This window comes from Macrobrachium nipponense, chromosome 1 (assembly GCF_015104395.2).
Source record: "Macrobrachium nipponense isolate FS-2020 chromosome 1, ASM1510439v2, whole genome shotgun sequence".
Taxonomy (NCBI): domain Eukaryota; kingdom Metazoa; phylum Arthropoda; class Malacostraca; order Decapoda; family Palaemonidae; genus Macrobrachium; species Macrobrachium nipponense.
In genome coordinates, this window is record NC_087200.1 from 66,053,461 (window position 1) to 66,071,690 (window position 18,230).

At 41.5% G+C, this 18,230-nt stretch overlaps 1 protein-coding gene across 4 annotated transcripts in view; it reads right to left on the minus strand.

Moving 5' to 3' along the window:
- LOC135219377 (DNA repair protein RAD51 homolog 3-like) overlaps window positions 1–18,230 on the minus strand; it is a 247,163-nt gene that overhangs the window by 155,512 nt on the left and 73,421 nt on the right. For all 4 annotated transcript variants that reach the window (XM_064256100.1, XM_064256101.1, XM_064256099.1 and 1 more), the window contains exons 3-4: window positions 15,585–15,679; window positions 13,894–14,015 (exon numbers count right to left, since the gene is read on the minus strand). In XM_064256100.1, coding sequence (XP_064112170.1) covers window positions 13,894–14,015; window positions 15,585–15,679 — 217 coding nt within the window. The remainder of the gene's footprint in view (window positions 1–13,893; window positions 14,016–15,584; window positions 15,680–18,230) is intronic.

An 18,230-nucleotide genomic window follows, 5' to 3' on the forward strand; every position in this document is an offset into this window, starting at 1 on the left:
CCAGTAGGCACTCCTACGCTGATGACCCTCAGTTGCTCATGGAAGCTGAGGTGCCAATGGGTGTCTTGAATTACTGAAGATACAGAAGGTAGGACTGAGTCCCTTTTCACTCGAGAAGGACGCACAGGTGCCAACAGATGCTCAGGTGTTGTACGCTTCTTAGAGCTAGACCCTAATACAGAGGAACCATCTGGAGTAGGGAGAACATGAGGATAAAGAACTGTTGCCAACAGACGTCCAGAACTTTTCCTGCATTCAACCTAATGAGATGGATGCCCCTAAGAGCTCACTCCAATACAGAAGAACCTTCTGGAGTAGGAGCACAAGAGGATAAAGAACTGTCGCCAACAGATGCCCAGAACTTTTCCTGCATGCAGCCTCATCAGATGGAACATCCATCAGAGTTCACACCAATACAAAGGAACCTTCTGGAGTAGGGAGCATAAGAGGATACAGAGCCATCGCCAACAGACGCCCAAAACTTTTCCTGCATGCAGCCTCATCAGATGGATGCCCCTCAGAGCTCACTCCAATACAGAGGAACCTGGAGTAAGGAGCACAAGAGGATAAAGAACTGTCGCCAACAGACGCCCAGAACTTTTCCTCCATACAGCCTCATCAGATGGACGCCCCTCAGAGCACACTCCAATACAGAGGAACCTTCTAAAGTAGGGAGCACAAGAGGATAAAGAACCATTGCCAACAGACGCCCAGAACTTTTCCTGCGTGCAGCCTCACCAGATGGACACCCCTCAGAGTTCACTCCTTTTCCTGCGTGCAACCTCATCAGATGAAAAACGAGACTTCCTTACAGATGCCTTTCCAATGGCGCTCTGTTGTGACCTAGGATTTAACAATAGGACCGCCTGAGGAGGCGACTGGCTGTGGGCAAATCCCACTGACCTCCCTTGGGCTACCAATATGCCTCCTCCCAGGTGCTGGGGAGTTTGACAGGGACCTTGCCTAGAAGAATCAAGGGACGAACAACACCTCCTCCACTGCACAACACTTCACTATCACATGGTTAACATTGCTAACTCCCAACACAACTGGCAATGGGAAGGAAGCGAGGGAGCCAAGCGAAGGATGAAGTGGTAAAATTAAAGGACTCGTAGTAGGAGAGAAAAAACACTAAAAATGGGAATAGTGTGTTATCTGACTAGGTCCCCATGTATCACAAGAAAACCACTTGAACACCTGTGTAGCTTACAATGCTGAGAGCTCAGGCACCACTGTTCACTACTAGGCGCTTGGAGCCGTTGGGTGCTCGGGTGCCAATGGACGCTCAGGTGTTAATGGACGCTTGGGTGCCAATGGATGCCCAGCGCTGGGATGCTCAGTGCTGCTGGATGCTCGGATCCGCTGGACACTTCAGTTAACTATAAGATAAATGCAAGACATAATCTTAGGTCAAACATATGACCAAAGACAGGATCAGTCAGAATAATTCAGCGCCAGGTAAGCTATCTTTGATGGCAAGTGTACTATTTCGTCAGTCTAGCTACATAACAGCTGTGTTTTGATTCATGCTCAGCAGGCACGCTAAAGCAACATTACTTTGTTCCCTTAATTGTTTTAAGTACTACAGCCCTCTATAGGGATGTTCTCTCTGTAGTAGGCTCTTGTACATTTACAATGAAAGTTGCTTGCTATAATTAATAATTATTCTATTCTTGCTTTTACTAGGATCTCAACAGATCATCCTCTGAAAGCCCATCAAGACATTCTCTCCTGCTACATTACACCTTTCACTTATAACAATTCTGTAAAGGAAAGATTGATGTGTTCAAGTTTATTGTAATTTCATTGCAGAAGCAAACATGCTATTAAGCAAAAGTGGTGAAAAAACTATAGTAGAACTTATAACAACAACAATAATTAATTATTCTGCAAAAACACTTTGCGGAATAAAAATTCAACACCAACATTGTTCTGGTACGAATGTAATGTTTACATTATCAAGCCACTCTATCAGGAAGGTAGCTAATCCAACCAACATTGTTCTGTTACGAATGCAATGTTTACATTATCATGCTTACAAACTCATCAACATTTTACTTTGTTGCATTACTCACTGTAAAGAGGATTTAATCAGAAGATCACTACTGAAACATGTATTATTGAAAAATGCTTGCTCAGTAACAAGCATAAACATCAGTCCAACAAACCAATGTTTACATATCATAGTCCGACACTCGTCAAAGAGTAGATGACCAATTAACCCTAATTTTGTTTTAAATGCAAACTAATGCTGTACTACCTCAGTAAAACACCAACAAAACAAGCAGAAAACTCATCCTGAAGCTTTGGGCTGAAGCTGTTCCAATTTCAGTTTGTACAGGCAGTCCCCACAGCTTATGACGTTCCGAGGTTACGACTCTTTTTTTTTCAATTATATTCATCAGAAATTATTTCCAGGTTTATGACACATGTTCCAAGGTTATGCTGCTTACGACGCCGATCTGATGGAAGAAATATGAACCCAAAAATGCAAAAGGTTTTTTGATGAAAAATGCAATAATAATGCAGTTTACATAGTTTTTAATACACCCAAAGCATTAAAAGTAAGGTTTTCTTATGATTTTTGACGATTTCCTGGCTTACAACAAGTCTCAAGAATGGAATCCACTTCGTAAGCCAGGGACTGCCTGTGTACCAAAATCCGGTAAATAACTGGCAAAAACTGAATAACTAACTTCTGCCGACACCAGATGTTTACGCCAAGCATCACAGAAACGGAATGAGCTAATCAGCTGTGTTGTTCCTAACCTTCTTGCTAGGGGGCGAGACTGGTGTCACCTACACACTTATAGGTGTCGCTACCGCAAAATTTGAATCTATACTACTGCGAATAACAGAAATTATAGCTATGTAATTACTGGGTAAGTTGCATAATTAAAAATTACACTGCAATTTCCCAACAAGTTGCTTGTGCAAATTTTCAGAGAAAATGGTAAATGAATGACTGGTATGGAACACTTGTAAAAATAATAAATGGATGCTTACCCAATTTGGATCAAAGAATAATAGATGTACTATTGATTCACTATCTCATCTGGAAGATCACATCCACAGAAGATTTGAAGGCAAATAAATGCTACCAATATTGTAGTTAATTTCTCTGATACAATTTCACATGGAGATCAAGCACAGTGTTGGAATAAGGAGTTTATTATATATAAAATAATGACACAATTATGGATATGTTTTAGAATTGATTATTCTTGTTTGATCAATGGATATTTGATAACTAGCCCACATGATCAAACCCCTAAATATAAAGAATGTACAGGAACACAAACAGTTAAATATTTTTTATGTGAATATCCATAACACATGCAACAACAAATGTAAAGTTTTGGAAATAAATCAATCAAAAATACTTTATCAAATTCTCCCATCATTTTTATAATCCAACTACAAAATTTTTAAAAAGCTGTAATCTTATAATATCTAAAATTTATTATTAATAAAGAGAAATTCTTTGGGCAAGCCCTAAGAAAACTAAATAAATCAGCTCAGTGGTCTGGTTAAACTATTTAATAACAATACACTAATAACCCATTCCCTTACTTATTTTGCTTTTGCTAAGTTTCAAATTAAGAGTTTTCTTGAATAAGTTAAAAGGAATACTGAACAGGGTGAAAGTGTATCTGCAAATATAAATGAAAAATTCCTATTATGATGAAAAATACTGCAGAACTTGCAGTTATCAGGTGAATTCAGGGTATAAGTTAAATACTGGTTAAGTTGATAAAGCTATCACTTTCAGTCCACAATGCTGTTTGTTTGCTCCTTGTTACAAATGACTGCAGTTTTTGTGCTATTAGAGATACAATTGAAAATTTTGTCTAAGTTTTGTAAGGTACAACATAGTCTAGAATTATCGAGACTCCAGTAATAGAAACTGCTGTGCAACTAGGTATTCTCCAGTAATAGAAACTGCTATTCTATTCTCCAGTAATAAAAACTGCTGTGCAACTAGGTAACTGTTGGATTGGGCACTGATCACAAACACCTCCATAGAAGTTTTCATGTGAGTTGCTTCAAGCAACATTTCATCAAAGATTAAATTCTCTACCAAGGGGTTGAACAAAAATTTTCCTTTTACAGTATACAATATGTACTTGCATGAAAAGTAAAATATACTGTGGTTTCATCCATTTGTGAACTGAGACAAAAAATGAGTTTCCTCACTCTTACGTGTCATGTATGTTGCCAAAAAATTATCTAGTCTCCTGGGAAGACTCTCCCCCCTTTATCAGGGTTTTCACTTATATTTATTTTTTTTAAGTTTGATAGAAGCATTGCATGACAACTGTTCCACACTGCCAATTAGAAAGCATTCTCTCCTCTCATGCACTTGGAAGTGTGATTTGTCACTGACTATACGTACAAGCTAATTTTGTCCTTGTGCTAAAGTAATGCGGTCTTTTATTTGTTGTACTTGAGGATAGTATTAGATATCTCTCACTAAGCCCAGCCCCTTTTACCTTCATTTGAACGGCAAAAAGCATTTTTTACCTGGTTTATTGACAAAATGTAATTCCTAATTTTTCAACATTCCAAGAAGCCTTTATGAGGGAGATGAATTCTCATGTTGCTTTTGCATGACCTAAAAACTTACAATTTGTCTTAATCTTTGCATTAAACTGCTTTGAATTCTGCTTGAGCATTTTATGCCAAAATTGTAAGTTACTGTGTGGTAGCACCTCAAGTCCTCTTAGAAACACAGCAGGCTTGAAATTAATTAAAATTAGGGCAAGGTGAATTATGCTTTGCAAATTTTATTGGTGCTCATTAGGACAATACTCTTACCCATGTCATTTAAGCAACATACACAATTTTTACACATGCTGAAAGGCCAGAAGTGCATATGCAGGGTGGGACAGGGCATACATTGTGTCTGCTAAAAGGTGCTGTCAAGCGAGAACATTAAAAACATTTGAGGAGCAAAGGTTTAGAAGAAATTTTACTTTATTATTGGTTGAGTTTTGTACAACCTGTTAGTGGAGAAATGTTCCTCTGTCATTTAAATATGAGATGGGAATAATTTTGAAATCAAGACAGGTTGTTAACTGTATTAAATGATCAGGCTAACTCACTGACTCACAGACATCTTTTACATTACATTTTAGTCCAATTTTTTTCTTACTTTTATATTCTCAACATCTGCCCATAACCTGACATACTATCGGCTTAATTTTTATTAGTTTTTGTTATATTCAAAATACGTATACTGACAATTCCACTATTGATACAAATTCCTCTAGCAATACCTAATGATCTGTCAATCTATGCTTGTACTTATCCAGTGTTACTCTAATTTGTCTATACTGTTGTCAATGTGGTGCTTATCTAAATTCAACTGTCATCAGTATCGCAAGTTTGTTTATAAAAGGGATTTTGTCGAAGGAAAAATCTATTTCTGGGTGATTGGTTCGTGTCGCCTTGTGAAATAATCCTTAAGTTCATTATTTCTAGGTAAAATAACCTAATAATTACCAGATAAAATCAAGAAAATGTCAGTAAAACTGACTCGCTCACTCTATAAAAGAAGTGTCGGTATGGTAACAGGGGCGAGTGAGATCACTACCACGAACCATTTGCCATTTAGACATTCCACCTCAAAATCCCCACCTGAGAGAGCCGATCCCAAAGGGAGATGCGCCCGCTACTACTACTACTACCGACGCCAAGCGGAGCGCAGCGCCTCTAGTGGCCATCCTTTGACGAGATGTCCATCTTGGCCTGCAGGGTGGGAATGAAAGAATAGGGTGGGTTTCACAGGGCGACACGAACCAATCACCCAGAAATAGATTTTTCCTTCGTCAAAATTCCTTTTCTGGGCTCAGTTCGTGTCGGCCTGTGAAATAGTACCAGAGAAACAGACAAGATGACAATGAAGGTTCAAATAAAACAAGGAATAAAACAAAGTTAGACTATAATATAAGTGAATAAAAAATGGGTACATAATAACAGTATAAGGTATTCTAAACAAAACTAGCTTAAACTTAAATAATGTAAAGCACAGTTTAGTATAATGGTAACCAAAAAACAATCATTCAAAGAGATTCACTAAAATTAATGGGATATTTACAAAATATACAAATCCATTGTGCTCTACCCTAGCATAAAAATAAGGGTAGAGGCACTGTAGCACATTTAATTGTACAATCTGTGGGTGCCCCTAGCAAAAAAATAAGGGGCAGTCCACCAAGCAGAGCCTATCGGCTAAGGCTAAAGACCATGTAGGCTAGCAGTAGGGTGAGGCATGTTGGACAAGGTAGGTAGAAAGGAGACCTGGATCTTTATACTACAGCTACTGTGCAGAATCAGGAGAAACTATGTTTCCCGCTGCTACTGCTGAAAATTTTAGTGATTCCAAGGACTTTTAAGTAATGACGTTTGAAGACTGTCGGCGATTTCCATCCAGTATATTTCTTAAGATCCTCAAAATTCATGTGTTGGAAATAATTAATTGAGGTAGCTACTGCCCTGATATCATGTGCTTTTGGGAATGATTCAGGGTTGGCTTGTTTAATAAAGTAAAGGATCTGCTGCCTGATTCCTTTAACCCATAAGGTGCCACCTTTTTCCCTCATAAAGAGGGGGCCTGAGGATCTAGAGGATGTCCGAGATAGAAAGGCTTTTAATGTCAACACTGGGCAAAGGGAGGGATCTTGTGGAAGAGGGATGACTTTCCAAGGAGCCCACCTTGCAAGAGGATCCTCATTTTTTGCTAAAAAACTGCGATCCAGGGACAGCAGGACTTCTCCTGAGGGGAGAAATTCTACATGACCCGAATCCCTGGATAGAGCCGACAGTTCTGAAATTCTGGCCCCTGAGGCCAGACTTAATAAGAATAACGTTTTTCTAAGTAGCATTATAAATGTGCAAGACGAGTTGTCAGTATCCGAGGCCAGTTTGAGGACGTCATTTAAAAACCATGACACTGAAGTAGGCCTTTCCAAAGGTCTATGTCTAGCACAAGCTTTGGGAATAGACGTAAAGTAGGATTCTGTTAAGTCTATTTGAAAACCCAACTGAAAGATTTTCTTCAAAGCTGATTTATTAGTGGTAATCGTGCTAGCTGCTAATCCTTTTTCAAAGAGAGATCTGAAAAAGGATATGGCTAAGTTGATAGTCATGGTTGTAGTGTCCGTTTCCTTCAGGAAAGATGCCAACTTTTTGACAGCAGAGTCATATTGTCTAATAGTTGATTCCCTTTTATCTGATTCTAGAAAAAGGATGTTTGGGGATCAATGTTAGCATCTTTTTTAGCCGCAAACTTATTGAAGTCCATAAAGTTAGGGTCTGGAGAATTCCTGAGGAAGCGAACACAGTCCTCATTTGTACTGGTTGCGACAGCTTGGGGTTGGGAATCCGTTGAGGTCGGAGACCCAACTCCAGAAGCAGGGGGTACCAGTTGCTCTTCGGCCAGTCTGGAGCAATCAGGGCTACTCGACCCTTGAAAGTCCTCAGCTTGCTCAGGACTTTCAAAAGAAGATTCACTGGAGGAAAGATATAGATCCTTTTCCAATGATTCCAATCTATTGACAAAGCGTCCGTGGCATAAGCCAGAGGGTCCAGGTTGGGGGCCACATAGCAAGGGAGCTTGTGGTTCGCTTGTGATGCGAATAGATCTACTTGGAGACCTGGCACTCTCCGGCATATCCACTGGAACGACTTGATGTCTAGAGACCATTCTGACTCCAGAGGGACTGACTGGGACAATGAGTCCGCTATAACATTCCTTACCCCTGCCAAGTGGGTGGCAGATAGATACCATTTGTGCTTGTTTGCTAGAGCGAAAATGGCTATCATGACATGATTCACGTGTTTGGATTTGGATCCTCCCCTGTTGATGCAGTGTACTACGACTGCACTGTCCAAAACTAGCCTTAGATGAGACTTCTTTGGGGGAAGGAGCTTCTTCAGGGTAAGAAACACTGCCATTGCTTCCAGCACATTTATGTGGAGCTGGCGGAACTGAACGGACCAAGTCCCCTGAACTTGTTTGAACTGTGAGTATCCTCCCCACCCGGAGAGGGAGGCGTCTGTGTGAATCGTTAACGCCGGAGGAGGATATTGCAGGGGAACCGTCTTGGCAAGATTCTTCGCTTTCGTTCATGGACGGAGCTGGTTGCGAAGGATTTGTGGGATCACTGAAAACTTGTCTCAAGATTTGACATTTGCTCTTGAGCGCCAAACTCTATTTATATCTTTCAGTCTTGCTCTTAAGAGGACGTCTGTCACTGAGGCAAACTGAAGGGAACCGAGGATCCTTTCCTGGTTTCTCCTTGAAGCCTGTTTGTTTTTGAGAAATTGCCTCACTGACTTGGCTATTTCTTTCCTTTTGACCACTGGAATTGACAGATTGTGGGAGGATAAATCCCATTGGATGCCTAGCCATTGAAAACGAGTCTCCGGAGAGAATCTGGATTTCGTTTTGTTTATCTGGAACCCTAGATGTTCCAGAAACTGAACTACTTGCTTTGTGGCTTTGAGGCATTCCTCGATGGTTGGTGCCCATATTAACCAGTCGTCGAGGTACGCTACTACCATTATCCCTTGTGCTCTGAGTTGTTGGACAACTACTTCCGCTATTTTCGTGAATACCCTGGGGGCTACATTCAGACCAAAGGGCATCACTTTGAAGGAGAACGTCTGATCTCCTAGTTTGAAACCTAGGTAAGGGCGGAAGTGCCTCGCTATGGGGATATGATAGTATGAGTCTGTAAGATCGATAGAGGTGGTGACGGCCCCACGGGGAAGTAAGGTCCGCACCTGCGAGATGGTCAGCATTTTGAACTTGTCGCAACGAATGAAAGAGTTTAGCTTTGACAAGTCTAAGATTACCCTTCTTTTTAATGAGCCTTTCTTTGGCACGCTGAACAAGCGCCCTTGAAATTTTAGATGCTTGACTCTCGCCACAGCTCCTTTCTGAAGGAGCTCCTCTGCATAATCTGTCAACTCCTCTGATGGTACTTGGAAAAATGATTTGTTTGGTGGGGGATCTTTGATCCAACTCCAACCTAATCCTTTGGACACAATGCTCTGTGCCCATTTGCTGAACCCCCACCTGTGACGGAAGAGGAACAGCCTCCCTCCTACCTGGGGAGCCTCACTGCTGCTGTGCGGGTTGACCTCCGCGGCCTCCTCTGAAGTGCTTGCCTCTACTTGCAGCTCTTCCTGTACCTCGTTGACGAAAGTTACCTCTCGCCCTGCTTTCCCTTGAAAACCTGTTAAAGGTAGGGTAAGCTTGGCTTTCATACAATGAGTTGAAAGCCGGCGAGACGGTATACGAAGTTGAGGGCTGGTTTTGAGGGGACAGCAGGAGGATTGGCTGGGACTGCTTTGATGTCGAAGGCTGACCCGGTTGAGTAACTGGGACTGCCTGGACAAAGTGCTGCTGCTGCTGGTGCTTCTGGTAGGGCTGATAGCGCTTTGTCTTCTTCAACTTCTTACCAGAAGAAGATGGATTCTGTTGTTTCCTTTTAGAAGAGATACCCCATCTAGCTCTAAGGCTTTGGTTAAGCCTTGAAGCCTCGTGGTGTACCTCATTCACAGCAGCCTCCGGGAAGAGGTCAGCACCCCACATGTTGGAAGCAAGAAGCCTATTAGGTTCGTGTCTAATAGTGGCTTCTTGCAACACGTGCTTGCGACAATTTCTTCTGGCTGTGAAAAAGTCGAAAGCGTCTGCCTGTACCGATTGAAGCTGGGACTTTGCGAGGATTTTGAAAAGTGGCTCTGTGGCGTACGAGAGGGCAGCCATCTCAGTAATGATTAGGGAGTTAAGTGATCTCCCTAGCCTAGTCCGAGCATCGAACTCTGCCTGAATAAGGCTATCAGGCAGTCTAGGGAGCTTCTCACCGAACTGATCCATAGCGCAGTCCGGTTTGAGTTTTCCCACTGTGAAGGTAGCTGGCAGATTCTCCCACAGCTCGACGAACGCAGGGAAGAGGGGAGATGTTGGTTCCGCTTCTCTTAGCTGCGGAATGGGTTCATCCTTGAGAACAGCTTGCAGAGTCGTCTCCACCATCTTCGTTGCAAAGGGGAGTGAAGCCTCCTCCTCTGTGGCAAAAATGGTGAAAGGGCTCTTGAAGGCCTGGAGTTTGGTATTTGAGCAATCCCAATCCTCCAGGCAGTGAACCCACTCCCTCTGAGCATGATCCCTGCTGTATAAAACAGTCTCTCTAGAGATCTTGTCCTCTCTATTGAGTGCTGTTTGGGTCAGCCTAGCATAACCTATGAAAGGCTGAGTCAATCTGGGAGGGTAGAACTCGAAGTCCTCAATCCTTCTCGATCCACACTCCGGAATAGAAATCATGCCATCCTTGAAGGGAGCATAGGCTGCCACCCTCCAAGGATTATTCATAGAAAAGGCCGGCAGGGATTCGTAGGGTGGTAGCTGGACAAGACCAGTACCTCCTACTGGGAAGTTAGACTGCGGAGCCTGATTCAGGCCGGCAAAGCGGTCATCGTGTTCTCTAACACGATTAGACAGGTCCTGAATCGATTGGCCGGACTGGTTGATAGTGGTAGAGAGTTGAGCAAACATTTGCTCAAATCTCGTACCTAGAGAACCGACCATCTCTCCTACCTGTTGCAACACTCCTGCCGAGAAGGTGGCGGGATCGAATGCACTAGGTGCTGCCATCCCGACAGGAGTCACCGTAGCGGATCCGGTGGTTGCCGGAGAAGATACTGGCTCGGCCGGAGCTCGGACCTTCTCCTTAGAAGCCTTGCTTCTTGACCCTCTAGAATGTGAAGATGCCGCCTTTGCCTTCACTGCATCGGCGTAGGATGCCGAAGACTTACGTGATGAAGAAGACGACGACTTCTTGGTCGACGTCTTCTGGAGGGTCTTTTGCTCTCTGTGTCCCTTCACTTTCGGGGGCACAGAAGCAGTAGGCGAAGGGGACGGGATCTCAGATCCCGTGAAGCCTTGGAAAGAAGAAGAAGAAGGAACAGGAGAAGAAGATCCAGGTGCGCCCAAAGGTAGCCCTTGGGCGCCCGAAGCACCTACCTCGACCAACAAGTCCTCTACACCTACCGCCATTGGCTCAATGTTGATGTCAAGTGTTGCGATGTCCGGCACCACTTCCTGCGTCGAGATACTCCCGAACAGGCGTTGCTGCACCTTCTCGTTGGATGGAAGCTATGAGTGGGGCTGCCGCGGCGGGGTCTACGTATCCCGTCGCCTTCCCTCCTGGGAAGATCTGGACGGCCAGCTTCTTGTCCAGCACGTATGGCTGACCCTTGGCGGCGTTCTTTCCAAAGCCGCCCACCCAAGCCTTCAGGGTTGCCAAGGCGACTTCCTTCACGGCGCAGCCTGCAAGAGAGCGCCGTATGAAGCTTCTAATGGCGGAGTTACAGCTTAAAGTAAGACTAAAACTAGCAAAGATAATTGATTGTAAGTATACTTTGTCTAGAAACCTACTCACCCCATCCAGAAGCTGACTCATGAGATCATAGCATACAGTGCATGCTTCGTGGTGCCAGACAATTAACTCGCCATGGGTAGTGGCGCACGGGGCGTGGGTCCTGCACTCCTCGTGGCCACAGGGGTCGTGGAGGACTGCATTGCAGCCAGGTTCCTGACAGTTGGTAGCCTGTAAGTGGAGGGATACATGAGTATCGGGATTACACACTTACAGCCTAACGTGAACTCCGTTGCATGCCGGAGTATGAAAGTTAGATTAAGATTAGTCCTCTACCACAATACGTGTGGTTAGAAGGGCGGTCTGGTTGGGATCCGCGGCGTACGCCGGGAACAGATAAAGAGACCAACCAGGAGTGGTGAGAAGCCCAGGTGTGGAAGAAACCACGACAGAACGGCAGAGGCGGATAATGAAAGATAACAACAGTGATAATATATATATATAAAAAGGGGCATGCATACTTAGCATAGAGTAAGACATGCCTTCCTTCCGACTACTAGAGGAGTGCCCGGGTAAGAAAGCAAGCTCTCCTCCGGTAGCAGAAAGAAGGTATAGCAGGCAAGCTTTGAGACCACTAGTAGATCCCTACCCCGTCGGCTGGCGGAGCCAGTGATACTGGATAACCGAAGGGGCCCCCGGCTAACAAGCAGAGGCTCCGTCCGTTATGGTAAAAGAATAATTGGGGGGGGGGGGAGCGAACGAGAACACCGGAGTTGGTCGCGGCGAGCGGGAGGGGAGGGGTGGCCAACCCCAACACCCCCCCACACATCGGACACACCGGTACCCGCGACTATGAGTGGTCACCCAAGCACCCAGCTGGCTTGGACCTCCTCGGGCCCCTTACAGAGAGAGAGGGAAGTAGGCTAAATGGTTGTCATGACAACCGAGGAGGGTCCGGCCAGACCCCTCCCTACCATGTGGAAGGGAGGGAAGGGAGAGGGTAAGGCGCCCATGGGCGCACGTGATCGAGGGTGGACCAGAGTGCGGTAGCAACACAACCACTAGGCAGAGACCACGTGAACCCAACCGTACCAACGCATGGTACTGGGCGCCTAAAGCTAGCCTAGCATGAGGGTAACACTGTATAAAATAACACTATATAAGTAATAAATAAATACATCGTAAAAGAATAGAAGGAACACACGAGTAAGAGAGACAGAAGCCCAGGAGAAGGCGAACTGATCCGAAGACCAGTCGACTACTCGGAGCCAGCTGTAGCCGATGAAGAGCAAAAGCTGGGATGCTGGACTGGGGAAAACAGTATAGCCCTAAATACCAAAACCAAGACAATAACGGGTAAAAGGTATGGGCTGTGGATCCTAAATTCTAAAATACGATGTAATAGAGAAGAGGAACGCAATAAGAGCCCATGAAGGATAAGACGTTCCAGTATAGGAGACCGGGAAATCTTAAATACGAGGAGGCACATGGCCGCCACGAGTCAACCGGGAGACCGTATATGACCTAAAAAACGGAAAATACTGGTCCCTGGAAGACAAAAATACAAAATTTTAACCTTTCGGGCACTTAACTTAGCCGTGGCGATAGCAGCGCGTTCCATCTTGGATAAAATCCTAAAATTAGCGAACACAACACGAGAAAGAAAAAACACGGGTGTTGTAACTGAGCTAATGACAAAGGATGGCCACTAGAGGCGCTGCGCTCCGCTTGGTGTCGGTAGTAGTAGTAGTAGCGGGCGCATCTCCCTTTGGGATCGGCTCTCTCAGGTGGGGATTTTGAGGTGGAATGTCTAAATGGCAAATGGTTCGTGGTAGTGATCTCACTCGCCCCTGTTACCATACCGACACTTCTTTTATAGAGTGAGCGAGTCAGTTTTGCTGACATTTTCTTGATTTTATTTTTTCTCTGGTAATTATTAGGTTATTTACCTAGAAATAATGAACTTAAGGATTATTTCACAGGCCAACACGAACTGAGCCCAGAAAAACCATTATTTCTGAACCCCGTCACTCTATATCAGCAACTGCTGCTAATTTAAATCTTTGCCAAGCTCACTGTTTCACTGTAATCCTGTCTTTGGAATATATTACTAATAGAATGCAGAATTTAGAACAAAGGCTAAGCACTGGGACCTGGGAGGTCATACAGCACTGAAAAGAAATTGACAGTAAAAAGGTTTGAAAGGTGTAACAGGAGGAAAACCTTGCAGTTGCACTATGAATCAACAGTTAGAAGAGGATGGAAAGTTATGACGGAATAAAGTCTATAAATCAAGGTACAGTAAAAAGAATGATAGGGGTTGCAGCTGTGGGCCAAAGGGACACTGCGAGGAACCTTAAGTAATGCATACAGTGCGCCACATGAGGTGCACTGACAGCACTATCCCCATACGGGGATAATCCAATGTTTAAGAGCTGTGCAAAGTTTTAGTAACAGAAAGGTTTGAATGTGTAAGATAAAGAACATTAAACAATACAAGACTTACCACAACTGAGTCTTTCCAATACCAGGGGGGCCTATGACTTCTGTAACAGCACCAACTGGGAGTCCTCCTCCTAGAATATCATCTAAACCCTTACAAAACGTGACAATGTACTTGTCCTCGTCCTGGAAATGTGTTCAATTATTACTCTTACAACATAAGCTTTTAAACAAAAATAATCTTATAATAATCTAATTTTATATTTGAAATATTTCACAGCATAAGTCTCAACACTGACTTATCAATATATACATCAAAATAAATAAATGGAAGGAATGGAGCAGCTATTTAGATAATTAAATTAATGCCCAATTTGCTAAAGATAGCAAACAAGGCAAGCTTATTGTTGAACACTTAAGAAGGAATTAAGTAATTTTTCATAATTAATACATAAATACTAATGGTAAAAACATTAAATGCCACATCTACAACATCCATTAGATGAAAATGGTCATCAGAAAACTTGAAGCCAAAACACTTTTTTGCCAAAAGCATGCTTATTATACAAACACTTAACAATTCCGAAAGAAAGGAAAATAAAATCACCAAAAATAATAAAGAATCTATAAGACTGAAATGGTCAGCACTCATAAGCAAGAGTAATTAACCTGCAAGTCAGGCTGCTCTGACTTCAAAACAATATATGAATTAGATTTACATCGAACATAGGGGTTATTCATTATATAAATCAATTTACATCTATATCTAATGTTTTATCGGAAAGATTATGCATACTCCATACCTCATAGAAAACCTAACATGGGGGACTGGTTTTATCTGTAGAACAATGCAACCAAGTGAAATTATTTTTTGTCATTAATTGTGCACTACAAAGTTAGGAAAGCAATGCTGGTGCTGTTCACAAACTAAGCAGGTGCTCAATGATAATCTTATTAATGTTATCAAAAGTGCACGGAAAAACAACAATAATTTAAATGAAAGAAAGAAAAATAACTCAATATAATTGAAAACTGGAAAAGATCATGGTACATAATACTTAACAGTTCCAAAAGTCTCAGAATAAGAACTTAATCATTCATCAACTTCAATGACAGTTGTAACTTTCGAATTTTTCTATTTATCATATATGTACTTATATGAGTTATATTTGAATCAAGATATTTTTGGCTTGCAATGTATCTACAGGTACTATCTATCTCACAAAGATGAGAAGTTGTGTCATCAAAAGATATTTGCAACTCTAAAGCAAAGGATGAAAGCTGAACACTACATGGACTACATCCAATAGGTATCTTCTTCAAACCCATGAATGAATGAATCTTGACCACTGAAGGAACTTTCTCTGCTAGTTGAGGAAACAGCATTCTTAAAGTTCAGCACCAGCATCTAACCAAACTGTGAGTGATGTAGAGCTCTCCTTCAAACCTAAAGGTATATTACCATGGAGTAGTGAGGACTTCACAATCACTTCAAATGGTCTAACTTTTTCTGTTTTAGTGAATTAAAGAAGAGAACAAGTATGAAAAGGGAAAGACGTGTAACGTCACAGCCAAATTTCCAAAAGTATCTCAGACCTTATGCACTAGAATCATGGTAAAACAAAAATATTTAGCATATCAACCTAAACTGATGCATAAAGCAAAGACTTCAAATACTTTGGCAGAACAAAATCATTTCTCAAGAAATAAAGTGCAGTTATGAACACTCAGGATTAATTTACTACCTGTACTTACATCTAAGAGCTGTAACACTGTGTGTGGCTTTACATGTAAAGGATCTGACACTAATCTGATAACTTCAGCACAATCATCAACATCCAATCCTGAAGCTGGAAGAAAAAAGTTACTATATAAATTTTTGTAATAAAATTCAGACAGCTAAAAATAAACAAAATAGTAAAACCGTCCTCCCTTATTGGAACAAAAGTAGCTGAAGCCTATTGTGGCCAACTCCCAAAGGCTGCATCTCCTCTTTTCCTTTGTTTATAAAGACTGAGATGCAGAGACCAGTTATATTCCTGTAGTGATCTTCACCTTCTTTCTCCACCACTTTAGATCCATTGCGCATGATTTAACAAGATCTACCCAGGTCTCATCTGCATGGCCTGACAAGATCCAACCACTATCTTGTGTGTTATCTGGAGCTGTTACTTAATTTCTGGAAAGAACATGAAGGGATCTCATCACATGCCATACAATAGGGGGCAGATTTCCCAGTGACAATAAGTATTTTTAGAAAGGATTATCACTACTACTATGCATTCAATGAAGTGTACCCTCTACCATGCTGATGTCCTGACCCAAAACTGGGCTTAGATAACTAAAAGTTGAACCTACTTTTGTTTATTAGAACTATGCAGTTATAGATTTACCATGTTTGCCACACAAATGGACATCCTTCTTTGTCTTGTTGGACCAGTGCATATTTCAAGGAACTGTCACTGGTCAACCAGATGGATACAGGCTGTCCCCGGGTTACGACGGGGGTTCCGTTCTTGAGACGCAATGTAAGCTGAAAATCGTTGTAAGCTGGAACATCATCAAAAATCCTAAGAAAACCTTACTTTTAATGCTTTGGGTGCATTAAAAACTATGTAAACTGAATTCTTATTTCATTTTTGATAAAAAAAAAAAACCTTAAAATATTGATTATTTTGCATTTTGGAGTCATATTTCTTCTGCCAGATGAGCAGTGTAGGCGCCGTAACCCTGGAACATGCGTCGTAAACCTAGAAATAATGTCTGATAAATATAATTGAAAAGCGTTGTAACCTCGGAACGTCATAAGCTGAACCCGTCGTAAGCCGGGGACTGCCTGTATTATGATTTATAATAAGGGGAATGCTATAGTACTACCGCCGAGCGCAATAGGTGCTAGGCATAAACCTAGGGGGTCTGGGGTGAGCACTACCCCAGTGGGGTCAGGGCAGAGCCCTGGAGGCCAAAACTTTTAGCGGGATTTGAAGGTAATAAAATACATTTCGTTATCAAAATTACAACTGTAGATACTAAAAATTTTATGATTAAAGAGGATGATTTCATTTCCAAACCCTGCCACAAAAAAACTGATAAACCATAACCCTTGTTCCCTCACAAAAATAGATTTATTACAACTTTTGTATATAGGTTGAATGATAGGGGAATTTATCAATAAGTAATGTTTCAATAGTAACAAAATTTATTTCAATTTCTTAATAATTCCTGTCAATTTTCAGGATTTGTCTGATCACCCAATATAATAAAAAAATTCTTACTAGGCAACAAGTTTTCTTCACTGGGTGACCATTTAGTTGCCTACTTATAATGTTAACCCTCTTACGCCGAAGCGGTAAAAAAAAATTGTCTCCCGTGTGCCGGAGGTGTTTCAGAGTGAGCGCGGAAGCGGAAAAAAATATTTTTTTCAAAAAATCACAGCGCGCTTAGTTTTCAAGATTAAGAGTTCATTTTTGGCTCCTTTTTTTTGTCATTGGCTGAAGTTTAGTATGCAACCATCAGAAATGAAAAAAATTATCATTATCATATATAAATAATGCAATATATGATAGCGCAAAAACGAAATTTCATATATAATTGTATTCAAATCGCGCTGCGCGCAAAACGGTTACAGGTAACAAGTTACTTTTTTTTCGTTGTAATGTGCACTAAATTGCGATCATTTTGGTATATAACACATTGTAAAACGATAAAAGCAACACAGAGAAAATATTATCACAAAATAATGCACGAATTCGTAACGCGCGGACGTAAACAAATATATTTTTCAAAAATTCACCATAAATCTAAATATTGTCCTAGAGACTTCTAATTTCTTTCAAAATGAAAACAAATGATTGAATATTACTATACTGTAAGAGTATTAGCTTACAATTGCAGTTTTCGACCATATCTGACGAGGTAAAGTTGACCGAATGTTGAATTTTTTTATATATATATTTTTTATATGCAATTATTTCAGAAATAAGAAAAGCTAGAACCTTCAAATATTTTTCGTTTTATTCTACATGAAATTGCGCACATTTTCATATATAAAACTCTATGAAATGCCTAATATGAAACGGAGCAAATATTCCGAGAATGGTACGTACGCATTTCCGAGATTTGTGGCGGAGAATCCGCGCGCGGAGGGAAGGAAAGATTTTATTTTAAAATTCACCATAAATCTAAATATTTTGCTAGAGACTTCGAATTTGTTTAAAGATGAAGATAAATGACTGAATATTACTAGACTGTAAGAGTTTTAGCTTACAATTGCGTTTTTCGACCATTTCGGTAGAGTCAAAGTTGACCGAACGTGGTTTTTTTTACTTATCGTGATTTATATGCAAATATTTCAAAAATGAGGAAAGTTACAACCTTCAATTATTTTTGTTGTATTCTACA